General features: G+C 40.8%; 1 protein-coding gene across 1 annotated transcript in view; it reads left to right on the forward strand.

Annotated features, from left to right (window-relative positions):
- Positions 1-5,768: 5,768 nt before the first annotated feature.
- sema3e (sema domain, immunoglobulin domain (Ig), short basic domain, secreted, (semaphorin) 3E) overlaps positions 5,769-17,308 on the forward strand; it is a 31,727-nt gene continuing 20,187 nt past the window's right edge. The window contains exon 1 of the mRNA XM_027009692.2: positions 5,769-6,378. Within this exon, the coding sequence (XP_026865493.2) occupies positions 6,267-6,378 (112 nt within the window). The 5' untranslated portion in view covers positions 5,769-6,266. The remainder of the gene's footprint in view (positions 6,379-17,308) is intronic.

Genomic DNA, 17,308 nt, shown 5'->3' on the forward strand with positions numbered 1-17,308 from the left:
GGTTATGACTGCTATGCTTCAGCATTGGTTAATGGCCAAACCTTAAGCCATTCCTGTATATGTTAGAGTTTCACTTTAAATAGTCTGTCATCTGAGCTTAACTCTACATTTCCTTTGGGAGTCTTGACCTTGGCGAGCTGAGTCAGTCTGTGAGAGGACTGTTCTGGAACAGTGTGATCAATTTCTTTTTTCTCTCACCAGCTGGTTTCTGCCAAGCGCTCTGCAGGTCAGTAACGCTCTCCAAGGAGATGTATTGTCCTGAGTGTGTGTGCGAATGCACATGCTGATGTGGTGGACATTCTTATAACCTCTCTGGATCCAGATAAAATTCCTTGATGTTTGTGTGTGTGATGAAGCATGATCCAACTCAAACACACCTGCAGTATACCAGCGCACGTGCCCGCATGCGCATGCACACACACATGCACACACACACACACCCACACCCATACACACACCCACACACCCACACCCACACACACACACACCCCCCCACACACACACCCACACCCACACGCAAACTCACATGCACACACACACACCCACACCCACACACACCCACACACACAAACAAATCATAAGTTTCAAGCTGGCCTACTCCAAACAGTGATCAAACCTCATTTCTGGAGTCACAACACATCCTAAATAAGTGTATGCAAATAGCACTAGTAGCAGTAGTATTTTTTTAACCCTAATTAATGGTGCAGAGAGAAAAAAGACTTCACCACTTAGAAGGAACGTTAATGCCTTTAAAAACATTTTAAAGATAATGGGTTTGCTCACTTTATTTATTTATTTATTTATTTATATTTTAGGGTTTACTGTAACATTACCCTACTTCTTATATAAGAAAAAAAGCAGGTTGGTTATATTTTATTGGCAAGTGTTAGTGTTACTGCGAGTCTTCAATAATTCAGCCACAGAACTGACCAGAACATTTCTGGGACCCTTTCACAGATAGGGAACAAAACAACACATGAGCACAAACACATTTGCCAAGACCCTCTTTCTTGTGTTAACATGTGGCTTCACTTAGCCTATTGTCAGATATTGATAATGTGTCTTGTTCCCATAACTGAAAAGATAACAGTCTTTAATATTGGGTGGTGGCAAAATATTACTGATATCTTTTAGATTCGGTACTTATCATGCCTTGGATGCATATAGACAGAGGCACATTGTGTGTGATCCATGTGAATTCAAATGCTTTATCAGTCCAATTCAGATGTGCCAGAACTAAGATACTGTAGCTCAAAGACTCAGGCACTGCAGTTTTATAAAATGTTACAGATTCTGCAATACCATAACTATGAGAAAAAAAGAGAGGTTTTGAAGAAGAATAGCTGCTTTTAGCCTTGCATTAACATTCTGATGTACCAGAGTGCTCTACTTTTGATTAAGTGTCTGCAATTGCACCTTTATGGTCTGTAAATCTATTCTGCACTGTTCTCTAAAGCATCTGTCTGTGTCTAAATAAAGATATCTACAAAGTGAGTGATCTGGATGATCTTTTATCTTTATCAGATATCACATAGCATGAAGCATTCTTCTAGCCTCATTGGCCAAGAAATACAGCCTGTGTAAGCTCCCTGTGGTGAGATCTCTGTTATGGTAAGTCAGTGTTATTGCATAGCTCTGTGATTGCTATCTTACCAGTGATGTGGTATGCTTAGTAAAAATTAAAACAATAGGTTCCTGTTGATTAAAAGGTGTTGAGATTTAGACCTCAGATCTTCAAGAGTTTGACACATGATCGGCAATATGCAACACACCGGTCTGGAGCCTTGAACAAGCTCTTCATTCAAACGGTCTAGACATGTGACATATGAGAGGCGGTTTAGTCAAACTGGATTTAGGTGAAACTATTGCTTGCACTAATCTCCCAGTCTGCTCTCCTAATCTGGGTTTTGGAAAGTTGCACCTCATTCTGAGTGCAGTGTAGTGTGGCTCCAGTGCATGAGGGGCCCTTAAATTGCTCTTCTTGGTCAAGCATGGCATGAAAGCAGCTGCTTGCACACACACAAACACACACACACACACACACACACACACACACACCCTATAAAGTCGCATTCATATGGCCATGGGTGGTTGGGTTTGTTGTTTGTTTGTTTGTTTGTTTGTTTGTTTGTTTGTTTTTAAGAGTATTTGGTCAAACACCTGGAACAAAAGCCAGCTGACATGTGCAAGTCAACCATTGCACAGTGAAAATGGCAGTGGTAATTAACTTTGCCAAGGTTAAATGAACTGTTAAGGGAACATGTGAGTCAGCAGGTATCTGTGCACCCTGCCAGACCTCAGTTAACACTGCTATTTTTAGTATGTACCCTTGCTTTCTGATCCAGTCATCTCAATACAAGGCCACTTGCATCCACGTTTCCCCCCTCTGGTGCAAACACGGCCTACTGTGGAAACCATGCTAGACATCAGCATGTCAAACAAAAAGCTAACATCTGCACAGTGCAGTAAATGTGTCTGGCACATTTATGTGTATGGTCATGGTGTATGTGTATGTGCGTGTATGTGCTTGTGCATGGTATTCACAGAGCAATATGACAGGCAGCTGTGTAAATCAGAGCCATATTCCTCACTGTGCGGGCAGACGGGAGCACTCCATCAGGGGATAAACAGCGCTTCTGTTGGGAACGTTGGGATGCTGGCTTCACAGCCAAGCCCCCCATGGCTATGGCCATGCCAGCTCCTTGGGAGCCCGACGCAGGCTGTGTGTTCCTCTCAGCTAGCTCCCATGTCCTGACACCCAGCACTGGGTTTCTCTGCCAGCCCAGGATGTTTTCATTGTATTAACATGAAAGAAAATATTTTCTCTCCTACACAGGAACATTAAAGGCCCACTGCCAGATAAAACAAATAGGTGATATTAACACTACATCAAACTATCTTTTGCACTCAGCTGGCTGACTGGGCTGGTGAGAGAAGTGTCAGTGTGTGTGTGTGTGTGTGTGTGTGTGTGTCTGTGAAGCACTGGGGATAGACTGTCCTAAATAGACTGGAGGAGAGTGAAAGAGAGTGAGAGAGATAGTGTTTGAGATGATTGACGGGTGATGAAAAGGTGAAGTTTGACAGGGCAGAGACCTGGTGTTGACCTTTGACTATGGCAAATTGACATTTTACTGCTTAGGTTAATGGATTTGTAATATAAAGCATGCTACTGAATATATTAAAACATAATATAGCTATAGCCTATCTGCACATTCACATAATGTATTTGTTCCTTTAAAGTTCAAGTCTCATACCACTCTAACTAAAAAAAGGCCTTCGTGGTTAGAAAGAAAAAGAAAACCTGTCCAGAAAGACCAAATATTTGACCATACTGCACATTCTACGTGCCTTATAGCACTAGACATTACAATGACTGGATAAAATGAGGCACTGTATGGCTGGTATGAAATAGAAATGAAATAGAAATAACCGGTTCCCTTCCTCTCTAATAATTGTTATAAGTAATAATTTTGAAGAAATAAAGATGTGTCCATCCCTCCGTGGTTTTCCCTCTCTGCCTCTCTCTGTATGCGTTTCCCTGTCACTCTCCCCCCCCCGGCGCGGTTTTGTGTGTGTTTTTTTGTCATGATGTGGATTGCAGGGTGTCTGTGTGTGGAATCACTGTTATTACAGGAGAGGGTTAATGAAGGGGTAGTGCAATAAATAGCCTGAAGATGGAAATAGATTGAACTGGTTTATTCAAGAAAGTCAAATAAGACATACCATTCAAACTGTCAAACTATGAAACTCCTATATGATCGACATCTATCTAACATTATATGAATTGACTTCTCATTCTATAAAGACTTAGCCACATATTCACAGATAATAGCAAGATTGTTAGAAACCTTCATTACAACCTCCCAAGATGTCCTGATCATTGCTATTAATTACTGGAATCATGGTTTTTAGTTTGGTTTTGGAGACCCCTAGTGACTCAGCTTCTTACAAAAATGCCCAGTCCTTTCATATAATTTGTGCCCTGATCTTACAACCAGCTAGCCAAAATTTGCAGAAGCATCTGAACACCATATAGGTTGGATGATCTCCTGGAGCTGGGTTCGAATGTTGAATACAATGCAAGAAGTTATACTGACATTTTTACATATACTAATTTATTTATTTTTTTCTTAAGTAATACTGTTCCTCCCACTGTATCTTTATAATGTCTTTACTCAGCAAGAGTGTAAATGTCAGAATTGTTTAGTTTATGTAGAGCCGTGAGGACCACAGGTGCAGAAAATGAGTAATTGCCCTTCTCCCCAGAGAGGACAGACAGGGCTCTGGATCCCTTTGTCTCACAGTCCAGTATAAACATTCCTTGGACTGATGGACATTTAGATACAGATGAAGGACTCCCCATACTGGCTGTGATTCCCAAACTGTTTATATGTGCTATGAGAGCATGTCTGAGGTGTATGGTAATAGGTCAAACCAAGGATATAATGCATTTACAGACAAGTGAAGTATATCATGTGCACGATTGAGCAGATGTGCTGACAATATGCCCATTCTGTGAAATGTTCGTGCTGAAGTTTTTAGAGTAGAGAACTTTGGTTTGATTAATTTATATAGTTTAATTATTTTTAGGTTATCATATAGATTTATTTTAAGTTATTTTTTATACCCCTATTTAAAAATGCATGAAACACATCAGGCAGTTTGGCAAGTATAGCCAACCTTTCTGAGAACAACGTGAGAATGAAGACACTGAAATTCAATATGGATATGTGATCAGTTTAGGAAATGTCCCAGTGCATCACGGTGTTCTCCACTCGCTGTGTTCATGTCCTCCCGTCTTACATGTAAACTGGATTACAGTCCGATGACGCGTGAAGGGGGAGCTGTCCCAGCGGCCTGGCTGTGGCTGCAGGTGGGCTGCTCATGTTCAGGGCGTGTTTGGAGAGCCACTCAGGGAACACAGCCGGAGCCTCATGAGCAAGACTGGCCATGAGAACCATGATGAGGGTTTCTGTAGCCTGAGAACAAAGACCCACATAGACCAGACAGTGAAAAGGAGAAGAAGAGAAGAAGGAAAGACCTGTAAATAAGGGTAAATTAGAAGAGAAGAGAAGAGAAGAGAAGAGAAGAGAAGAGAAGAGAAGAGAAGAGAAGAGAAGAGAAGAGAAAATTTAGATGGTACATAGAGCAATAGCTTGTGGTTAGTCATTCTAATGAATTCAGCATTGGCCAAGCCTACTACAAGCTCTGTAACAGATGGAAGAGATGACTCTTTGCGTGACCTCAGTTCTCCAGGGAACAGTGTTGAAGGTTTGTTTTCGAATGCTTGGCCCTTGAGCAGCAGCACAGTACTTTCAAGTGTTAACTGTATATTCCCCTGGAGTAGGCCACCAATCAGAAGAGCAACTTCATTCCTAGGAATGATATTCAGACTGCTATGCAACAGCACATTTGGATTGGTAAGGAAGGTCCCTCTCTCCCTGTCATTAAAGACGCCAGTAGATTGGGAGCCTGTATTTGACGTCACGTATGGCAAAGTTCTAAAAACGCTGACATGAGTGTAGGCAGGGATAAAGAAAGATCCAAGGAAAACAAAGAAATAAATGAAGAACCATAGCAAATGCGCACGGTCTAGCAGGTGACGGATGAAATGTATGAGAGGAGAGAAAAACAGCAGCAGAGGGTTGAACGGAGAGAGGCAGAACAGCCAGGGGGAGGGGGTGGTGAGAGGCAGGCGAGAGCTTGGCTGGAATCCATGTTAGCAGCAGGGGAGTGGAGCAGTCAGTAGGGGAGGACGGCTGGGTGGCACGTGGAGAGGCAGTATTTCACAGAGCTGTAGAGGAGAGAGGGGGGAGAGCAGAAGGTGGAGGGAAGCAGACAAGGGCTGCTTCTTCTTAGTTCTCCGAGGGAGCCGTGTGCCTGGATCGCTGCGAAACCCACGCGGCCCTCGACTGACACGTGGTGCTGCACGCACACCCTCACGTTGTGCGGAGTGAGTTTGGGGAAGGCTGGGACTGTCAGGCAGACAGCCAGGGGTTGAGTCACAGCTCTGCGCGTTCTTGAGACCAGCTGCACCCTGAAAGCCACGCGCCGAAGGCTTCGTTAGCAGGCACGCCACGGGAGCTACACGTGCACGCCCGCCTGCCTGCGCCACCTTTGAGGATTTATGAGCTGAGCCCTGCCACCATGCCTCGGTGACTGCACGCCTGTTGGATCAGAGTCTGCTGTCTCCCAGCTGGACGATGGAGGCTCCAGGGTGGTAGAGAGGGAGTGTGAAAGGCGCTGGAGGGGCAGTGAGGGCGAGGATGGCGCTGTGTGCGTGGACCCTCACCCTCGCACTTTACATGGCACTGGGGAGCAACTTGGCAGTGCAAGGGGCGAGAAGCAACTATCCACGACTGCGTCTGTCCCACAAGGGTAAGGCAACAGGTGTGGGTGCTGAGATCATGGGTGTGTGTACTCAAGAGTGAATTAAATTAAAACTGTACAGCCACATTAACTGTAGCTGCATGCAATGTGAGTTGGCCAACAGTCCATCAAGTCTAATGATATGGCTGAGTGGGATTTAATGCCGAGTTGCTGCACTTCAGTGTGCAGGTCAGTGCATGTTGAACAGATTAAGAGGGTGCATACTTTACAAGGCTTTTCCAGTATTCTTTCATTACAAGTATCAGAAAAAAATCCTTTATCAGAGACAGGTTGACTTAGCAGTCAGCACATCAGGATATATGTAATACACAGTAAAACTAAAGTAAATACACATAAATTGCATTTAAAATGTCTAAATAATACAAAGCATCTAAACTGAATTTCAGTATATGTTCTTCACTAATTAAGGGTCACTTAACAAAAAAGCAGACAATTGAACATAAAATCCAATATATTGGATCCAATATATTGAAATGGCTAAAACCAGCAGTCAGGTCATAAGAAATCCATCTGAAAAGCCACAAGTGTTTTTACTACATTCTTTGACGTTTACATTTTCTTAATATAAAAACTCTATCATACTAGATTTAATAAATGAGGTCACTTGCTGACTTTATTCAAACCTGGAGCTCTTACTGAGAAGTGAGAATGAAACTTTGCTTTCAATAAACATGTCAACTCCTGTCCACGAGTGTTTTTCCTTTATGTTACGGTGACTGATCTACTACAATGTGGCTTTCTTTAAACTCCAGAGGTTCAGTGAAAGAGCATCAGTCACTCATTTTGTTATGCTGGTGTCAGCCTGTTTGCAGTGTTATGCAGGAAAGATGAGGGTACCCTTTGTAGATAGCTACACACCCTACCCCTGGAAAATGCTATCTCTCCACCTTCCACCCCCTCTTTCTGATTAGTTTGACCTGGTCACAGTGACAATATAAGAATCATCCTCAAAAAGACAGTGAGAGTTGGAATTATGTCTGCGTGTTCTTTTGCCAGCCTGGTCTCTTTACCGCTTTACCTCCTTCTGTAAACTGTATCCCTTTCCACTTACTCCTGGCCTGCAATCAGTAAAACATATGATTGGATTTTACAATCTTGTGCATCATAATATAACGAGTATAACAGTGTATAAAAAATAACAATGACAAGTATAACAAAGGCATATTGATGACTTTACTCATGGTAGGTGGGCATCATGATCGACATGCTCAAAAGAAATAGCCTTCTAGTTAAATGCTTCTATTTCCTTGCTCTAAATTTTGGATTCTTTCCTAACACAATCACCCGCAATGTGATTCTCACCTCCATGTTTCTGCTTTTGATCAGCCATCTACACCGAGTCTCTCCCTCTCTGTCTCAAGCAGTCTATCTTTTACTGTTTACTTCACACCCTGCTTTCTCTCTCACACTCTTTCTGTCACCCTGTTTCCTGCATGTTTGGACTGATAAATCATGCTTCACCATACAGGGCAGGGAAGCGTGTTTTTATGTGCATCCTATCATTATGGAATGAAAAACATCTTGGATCTAATACATGTCAGTCCGTTGCTAGTGTTAACAGCCTGAATGCTTCAGTGTGTGCGGAGGCATTCGTTGATCTTGGAGGCAGTTACAGGAGAGAGGTGTGCGGTTAAGCTTCATGGCTTGCACCCTTGAGATATTAACGTGTCAAATTATATACAGCATGAAAACAGGGAAGCAATTGAAGTCAGCTTTGTTTTGATCTGTCAGCAGCCATACAGGTTGCTCCAGGAGAAGTGTAGTTTAGGGTTCTCAGGTCAGCAGGAACCTGTGGCAATGTGTTTATAGCTTTACTTTGGGTGATTTTAATGCTCTTTGAGTTTCTCTAGCCATTTTACAGCCTTCTGCACTCTGCAATGGTGAATGACTTGTTTGCTAAATTTGGCTAAATGTTATATTTTAACTGCACTTTTGAGTGTGCTGCAAAATAACAGTTTTTTTTCACTTTGTCATGACTTCAAACTCATGCTGACAAAGGATTCTCTCACCATGTGTCTTTTCGAAAATGGTAATTATTAAGATAAATCTTCTAGGGTGTGTTGTCCTGCAGTGTTAAATGATGTCACAATAGGCAGAGGATAATAGCAATTAAGTTTCATTACTCAGCACGATCTTCAAGAGAACCTCTTCTTAGGTAATTTGACCAAACAAAGGCAGATTAATGGGACAGAAAGACCAAAAGAAAAGATTTGACTGCTGCTCTTCCAAAGCCCCCCAAATTGCTATATGGTCATATAATAACTCCAGTTTGAGCAAAGCTTTCCACAATCAAACTTCTCATTGCAAAGATTCCATTGCCCAGTGGCTTTGATTATTAAGGCATAGCCACATTACAAGCTGTCTGGAGATCTATGGAGTCCATATGGGCAACTCCCATTTAAAATGTCCAACACCCGAGTACTCCAACAACCAGCATGTGTTTCAGCTTAAACGTTTTATCCAAAAGAAAAGATAGTTACCTTATAGGTATGGCTCAGTAGTAAGGGTGGTGTGAGGCAAACATTTCAAAAGCAAATTTGCATGAAGCATTGATCCATTGTTTCTGGATTTTCTTGGAAGTTGAATTTTAAATACTTCTACAATTTGGGGGTGTATTTATGTGGAGCTGCCTGGGTGGTTCCACACATTGAAAACTATGTGGTGTGCAGTTTTAATCTAAAATGGTTAAAACATAACTCTGAAGCCAGATATAACTAGAGGATATGCTTTGTAGTTAAGAGAAGGAAAGTGTTATGTTGAAGAAGAATAAACCACCCTTTATTGAGGTATGAAAATTGCCTGCCCGAGATATTTGAGTCTACGCCAGTGATGCATTCCAGTACAGACAGCCAACTCATATCTACACTCAGGTATTGTTTAGAGTGTCACACTATGCCACTGGATTATCCATAGCCTACTGAAGTCACTTCTCCAGAGCAACCACAATTTTGCCCTCTTCTATGGCAGTGACCAGGGGGGTTAAAAAGCACATTGGGCACATGATCTCCAATAGCTGTATATCTATCCCTGAAATTAGTTTAAATCATCTCCAAACATTATTTCAAAACACTTCCACCTGGTCCTAGAGAATGGGACTCTTAAATGATGTAACAGTGTTATGACAGAGTTAGAGTTTCGTGCATTACCTTGTGTAAATAAACGTCTCTGCATGTACCATAGTATCACAGAACATTTACATTTGCCAAAATTTAAACATGTGCTGCCAAACAAACTTAAGAGCTTTTAGTATAAAAGCAGAAGGTTTCTTATCATGAATTTATAAATATTCAGATATACCTGTCCAATAACAAGTTTCACCTAGCACTGTTTGTATTAAAATAACATTTGATCAAATTAGTGGTCTAAACCCGGATACAGAAACAATTTGGATTAATTCTTTTTAAGGATATATGTCTTTGTGGGACTCTGTGCATCCAGATATTGACTGGAATCCAGTCAATCAGCCTTTTACCAATTACTTGATTCCTAATATCTGGCTTATCCATCGTTACCTATATAGTTGCAAACTAAAAGATTGCATATAATCCTCTAAATCTGTGGAGCACCACCTGCTGCTAAACAACAAGACCTTTAAGCCTCCCCAATCTGCCCTCTGGTTTTGTTTTACCAGCTTTTGCCTAGGATGCAGATGATAGACGGTAGCACTGAAGTCTGTGTTTAATTTAATGCTCTCTTTTAAATCGATAGTACAACAGCCCCAAAGTCAGCTCAGGTTGCGAGAAGGTTCAAGTTGTAATTGCTAGTGTGCCACCCCTGCCTGAGATGTAATTTTAAACCAGCCTTTGAGCAGAAGAAAGAGCCCATCTATGCTACCGATGCCTTTAAATGATTTTGCTCAGGGTCATTTACTTAAAAGGATGTGGGAGTGCCAGAATAACAAAGTCTATGTGTATTTATATGAGGGAGGGAATATATAAATTCCCCTCAATTCTGCCATGTTTATTAATTTTTATATCATAAACACTTTTCATGACAGGCTGTTCATGTGTTGGTCTCTGGTATAACCAGGATAACAGTTTCACTATTTGGCAATTAAATAGCCGATTTTTAATGCCCTCACTCACTCAGCACATAAAAGGAGGAGGATTTATTGGTGTCTGCTGTCTGCTGTTTAATTAGATCTGTTATTCCCTGGCTTTGCTGTGTGTGCTCCTAGTAAGTTAGGTAATTAATGATGTACTTAGGACAGAGAAAAAACCTGGTCTTGCTGCAGCATTGACCTCATATACTTGGAATGGCAACAGAACACATTCAGCATATATATCTCTTTCACTCTCATCACACCACCCACTCTTCTTTTCTTAGTATTTCTCCTGAGATCTAAGAGAGGTCTATTTACCCAATAAACCCATCACTTCCTTTCAAATATGGGAGTTGAGGTGTTGTCATGGAGACAGCTTCTCCAGAGAGAGAGAGAGAGAGAGAATGTGGTGGGGACTCCTGAGTTTGTAATAAAACATCTCAGCCAGTGCAATCAGTAGGGGACAAAATGGACACATACATATACTTAAGATACACTTTCTCCTAGAAGCAAAAATGTGTTCTGAATTAGATCTCTGAAACTGTTTTTCCTAGTGGAGACAATGCAAGCATAAACGTGCCTTTATCCTTAGCACTGAACAGCCGTGACAGTTCAAAATGATCCACAGTATGGATTGCTGTGTGCATCCTGAAGTCTGTGTGCTCCTTTCTGCACTAGACCTTCTTCCCTGGATACCCCAAAGGTCACGTTTCCTTAATTTTCTCTTGACATTGTCAACAACACCCCACTTTATATTTCCTCACTGTTTCATGTGGCATTTGAGCAGTGACATCACATACAAATTTACAAAAACAACAGGGCCAAAAAAGATGGGGGTTGTTGTTATTCGCAAAAGGTCCAGTCTGTCTTCTCCACCAGTGGGAAGTGAATATCCTGATTTTAGGCTATATTTATTTTCTTTTGTGGAAGATTACTCACGCCATTTTGTTGAGTAATGCTAAGAGTTTATGCACCTTTCAAGACTCCTCATGTTTAACTTACAGTGGCATCCCCCTGGGAAGGAGCTTAAACAAAACTAATCATTCTAATGCCTGGGAATGAATTAAAGTGTAACATTAATCACAAAGTTGCTCTTAGCGGAGGGCTATTTTCATCCCGACTCACAAAGATTTACAATACTGTTTTAGCGCTCTAGAATCAATAACTAATTTTAATTTAAAGCTTTCTGCTTTTCTCTGCTACACCAATCATTGTTTCTTTCTCTCTTTCTCATTCCCAGTCTGTATCATTATGTCACATGTCTGTAACTTTCCAGTCAGGGTTATATATGAGAGTGAAGAGCTTATTATCATTTATGAAGCTAATTCTCCATTTACTTCTTTCTACACCTCTATTCATGTGTTAAAAGTATTTGTGAAGTAAGTGTGCAAGAGACCTTAACATTTCCAAAACCTGTTTACTGTATATTTTGTATTACAATCATTGCAGATTCTGTCTTCAGCTCAATGATAACAGGGAATTCTTAGTTTATCCCAGGTGGGGAAAATGATAGGATTTAAATAGCGGAAATTCCCTCTCCGTATCTTCAAAGCATGCAGTTCTACACATGTATGGACATTGACTGTAAGTGGAAACAATCATTATGTTCAAACACTCAGGGGTCTTTCTGCAACTGAGTAATATGTCCACTTATATGTACATTTTTCTTGTCAGTACAAAAAGAGGAAAAATACCAAAGTAAGAGTGATTTCCCTCCAGATGCTGCCTCAGAATCATCTCAAACATATTTGTGGATTTAGGCTATATTGTTACCTAAAATGTGATTTCTTCCATATAAACAATTGTCATAAAAGTATTACTGTCACCTTAGAGTTTTGGGTAAGATGATGTAGATGGTTAGGTTTATTGCATGCTATTTGTTTTTCTTTAAAAAGATAATTTTGTATTAAAGCATGATTTCTCTGGATGCGGTAACTGGTTTTCATTGACTTGGGTTTCTTATTGTCAGCAAGGTTTCCATTTTCTGAAAAATCATGCTATATAAACAAATGTAATTATGTCTAATTACAGTTTTGTGCTGGGTGAAACCTGTCCTGTGTAGTGTAGAATTACATATGTCCCATTATATACTTTCATGTAAGAGACAGTCCCCAACCCCTCTTCCCCTGACTGTAGATGTTTGCTTGACACATGCCTCCTGTTTCTGAAAGAGCCGCATGTGTCCTGCCTGTCTGGTGAGTAAATGCTTGAGTCTGCTGAGAGGACATTTGGAATAAACCTCAGTGGTTTGAGCGATGAAATTCTGTAAGCCAGTACAGCTCTGTAGAAAGATGTCCAAGGCATGAGCGAGACATCATGGTACTGCAGGATAATTATTGCTCAGTAAAGCATAAAATCTGCCCTTTTTCAAAAGCAGTTGTGATTATTCTCTTTTTGCTTCATTATATTCATGCTTGACTCTGTCTCATTCTGCATATTTTCAACTACACAATAATTTTAAACAACCTACACACAAGGTGAACCCTGATGCAGTGTAAAATTAGAAGCACACACTTATGTTTTACCCAAGGACCACTGGGAATGAATGCTCCATCTCACGATATCTAGCAGTGTCTGCACATATCTCTTTGTTCTGCACTCATATCTCTCCTCATATCTGTGGGATGTGTGTGGTATCAGCATAAGGAGTTGCTCTACTCTTTAACTCTACCACTATAGCTTTTAAAGAGACTGAAAGGGCTAGAATCTCAGCCTCTCTATCAAGGTTTTACATGACACAAAGACAAAACATTTCAGTGTCAACTCGGCATGCAGACACTGTTTCATCAAGATATTCTTACATGTAGGAAGGTTTTTGCTTGAAACAATGTGTAAAAATCAGTGTTTCTAATTTCTAATTAGTAGACAGGACCTGAGAAGTAGTAGTAGTAGGTTGCAGTAATGTTTTCAGATCTCAGGCCACAGCCAGTTTAATATCTACCACACAGGAGTTTTCAGGACACTGTTGAGCCTCTATGGTGTGTGAGCCTTTGAATCTGGAAAATGCCATTTCTCTTCTTGCACAGGCTTGTGTGTGTAGTACAAACTGCATTAACTAACTGCATAATCACTGTCTTAGTCACAGTAAAACTCACAGTTCTAGCTGCCCCAAATTTCCTAAATACAAACACATGCATATACATGCACACGCTTAACAAGAAAAAATTTAAAATAGGAAATTAGACATTGCACGTTTTGTCTTGCCTCACTGCAGTACAGTTGAGACAAAGAGTGGATTGGCTGGTGGTGGCCAGGTTAATTTCCTCCGCACTTGGTAGGGCACTCAGGGATGAGGCACCATGACAGCCCTAATTTGGCACAAGTAGACAGTCTTTGATTAATACCAGTCACTGAGATCCATACAAGCCATGCACAGGCATCCAGGGGTCTGCTGGTGATATATGGAGCCCCAGAGGCATCATCTGTACAAGGCCATCCTGCCATCTGGTCTCCAGACCATGGAGATGCCCCTGCCAGTCAGGCCACAGGAAGTGCCCTCCTTTGGGCTTCAGATCAGAGAAAAGGGCCTTCACCTCCCAAGACCTGCAGCTAGAAAGACACATATAGTGTTTATCATGCTGTTCAGTCTAATTAAGGGGAAAATATGTCAGGTGTGTACATGAGGGTACCAAATACATTTGAAGGATTTATTCATTTTTATAGGTACATGCAGTTTTAATCAGGCACTAATCCAGAAGTCAACCTAGAAAAAAAAAAAGTAAGGTATCTTGGTATAACTGCACAAGAAAGCTTTAGCTCTCATTTTCTGGCTTTTCTTTGTGTGTGCAGTGACAAGGCTAAACTCTAAATGACCCATTTAAATATCCATTTGGGTACATGAGTAGACAACTCATTCAGTAATATTAAATGCTATTAAAATTTTTATTATTTTATAAATGCAGATATGTTGGTTTTGTTGCAAAGACATTCAAAATCTAGGGAAATGTTCTATTATTAAGGCAAAAAGAGAATGTCTTTTGGAGTAGAAGAGGAGAATAATATGGGTATTGATTTCTAAAAATGTATCATAATGCTTCTTTGTGATACTGAATATTTCCCTCGTGTTCTTCCACTGGCATAGTGAACAGGCATATTGAATACTGTGCTGTCTCTTAAGAGAGTTATTGCTTGGTCCAGGAAGGTTGTTCACTCTGGTCCATAAAAGAGAAAGCAGAGATCAGGTTTCCCGATGCAGGATCGGCCTTATGATAATTACCAAGGTTAGTGGGTTAACACAGTCAATATGCGAGTTTCAGGAAGGCAGCAGGCCTTGGTCAGGGCATTGAGTCCTGGGGAGCCGCAGCCTGTCACCTTGGTTACAAAATAATCTCCGTTTTCAATCAGTCTGTTTGATTAAGTGTAATTAGCATGCTTTTACTGTATCTCATGTCACATTAATCTTTACTAAGGCACTGTGTAGGCTTTTCTGTTAGAGACCTACAGTCCACACCAATCAGCAGTGCAAAAAGTCATTAAACCCAGATCTATGATAATGTGCTACTTGGTAGATTGAGAGATGGAGTAAACTCAAAGTGACACATAAAAGAGAAAGGCCCTTTTCCTCTGGCCAGAAAGTGCCTACCAATTTCTGAGAGCTGATAGCCCCCGACAGAGGGGAGGAGACATCCATCACCTCAATCGCTTCATCTTCCGCTTTCCAAAATCTGGGACTCTTCTTTGGGGAGATCCGGCAGGTCTTTTTGCCTTTAGACCAACTCACTCCTCTCAAATGGAGGGCTTAGATGGAGGAAATGGGTCTTTAGTTCAAAATAAACTAGAGCGAGAAAGAGGGAGAGAAATACACAGAGAGAGAAAGAGAGAAAGAGAGAGAGATCTGGTCAGCACATGTGGCTATACACTTGAGGGAAGGACAATTTCCACTTCAATTTTTAGGCATTATATGCATTTCCTTTATTACACTGGTGTTGAGAGGGTTGACCCAGTCATAGTGTCCTTAGTGCACATATGGCTAGCAGGCTTTTATTCATCTATCGGCTCCGGTGACTGACAATGTGAAGATATATGACAGTTATTCTGAATAAATCCATGCTATAGTCTACAAGAAGCAAAATAACAATGAATGAGAAGAAAATAAAAACAAATAAAAAGAAACATCAACACAAGCTGTCAACACAAAACAATACAGAATGTCAAAGAGGACAGGCATCGAAGAGCTGAAAACACTTTAATTATTCTGGCTGTAGAACAAAGTTTGGCTTGCATGATATATGACTCCTAATTTACTTGTTTGTTTGCTTTGAAATTTAGAAATCTGATTTTTAAATTTTTTTTTTGTTATTGTTGTTTTTATTCTGATGACAAAAGTGGAATACAGATAAGTGATGTTTCACAAAATTTCTTAAGCATTCTGCTCAAAGGGTATATCATACCAAACACTGTGGTCTTGATGCTGATTTTAATGAATGGTGTTGGGTTTCCTCTTGAATTTCAGCTTGCTGTCTCTCTCTCCTAATAGAACCTAATGGTATGACCCTTGCCCAGGGTCAGAGGCTCTTTGTGAGTTAGTATTATAAGGAGGATCAACCACTCATCGCCTCAGGGGATGCTGAATGCTAGCTTTTGGCTTGTGGTGGGACATTTGTAATTTGTTGTTTGTTCTAGCCGCATGGCTCCTTCACAAGCAATGAGGACCCACACGCCTCTTCATCAAAGCTTGAGCTGATTAATGGAACATAATACTTACTGCAGGTCATGAAGAGGTGGAAGACAGTATGTGATTCAGGGCCTAGCACAGAGCATGTCTAATTTATCTGCCTTAAATTACTGTGCTCTGCTTTATTAAAACCACAAGGATGAGGCAGAACCGATAGATTTAAGATAGGTTTAAGAAAACTAAAAGGATAGAAATCCTTTTAAAGAAAGGCCGACTTCCATGTGTGCATGTGTGCCCTATTTTATAGACTCATCATAAATAAAACAAATGCCATATCAAATAACATGAATGGGACATTTAAATCAAAGAAAAGAACAACATGGATTAATCACAGTAAATGAGCAGGAAATGACACTGTGGCTCTCAGTGTTGCTGATATCTTTTTTTTTCATATTCATATTCATTAGATATTCTCTCTTGCTCTCCATGCCAGATTTGCATGCATCTCACATACTCAGAGAACATATGCTCGAGGGTTACAGTGGAAAGATGTCAGAGGTTAACTGTTAACTGTGGGGTGACTGTATTCTAACTGCTTGAGCTCCTATGTAGGCATAACTGTTTCACTTTCCCTCCAAAACACATGCTTAGTCGTTGCTCACAGTCAAGTAAATCATCACTGCTCTTTCAAACACACAATCTCTCACAATGAATAAAATTAATTCTAAAAAGAATTAATCCAGTAATCTATCTATCTATCTATCTATCTATCTATCTATCTATCTATCTATCTATCTATCTATCTATCTATCTATCTATCTATCTATCTATCTATCTATCTATCTATCTATCTATCTATCTATCTCTGCCTTTCTCTCTCTCTCTCTCTCTCTCTCTCTCTCTCTCTCTCTCTCTCTCGCTCTCTCTCATTCTCTCTCTTCCCTTTCTGTCCCCTGAAGGTATCTCATACATTATCCATCCATTCCACTGAAACAAGCAGTGAGCCTAAGAACTTTCCGGCTCAGTGGGGAGTAGCCCCTGGTCATATGTGTGAGGATATGCATGTGCCTGGCCCAATGAGCTATCTGGTCGACATTTTTTAGGATACTTTGACCAGAGACACTTTGAAATTACAAACAGGTTTTTAGAGTAGAGTATTTAACCAGAGGGCTCATGCTCACACACACGCACACACCCACACACATATACACACACACACAGACACACACACTCAAAGCAAAACCAGACGGTTGCAACTAGAG

The sequence above is a fragment of the Electrophorus electricus genome, chromosome 4, assembly GCF_013358815.1.
Source record: "Electrophorus electricus isolate fEleEle1 chromosome 4, fEleEle1.pri, whole genome shotgun sequence".
Lineage (NCBI taxonomy): Eukaryota > Metazoa > Chordata > Actinopteri > Gymnotiformes > Gymnotidae > Electrophorus > Electrophorus electricus.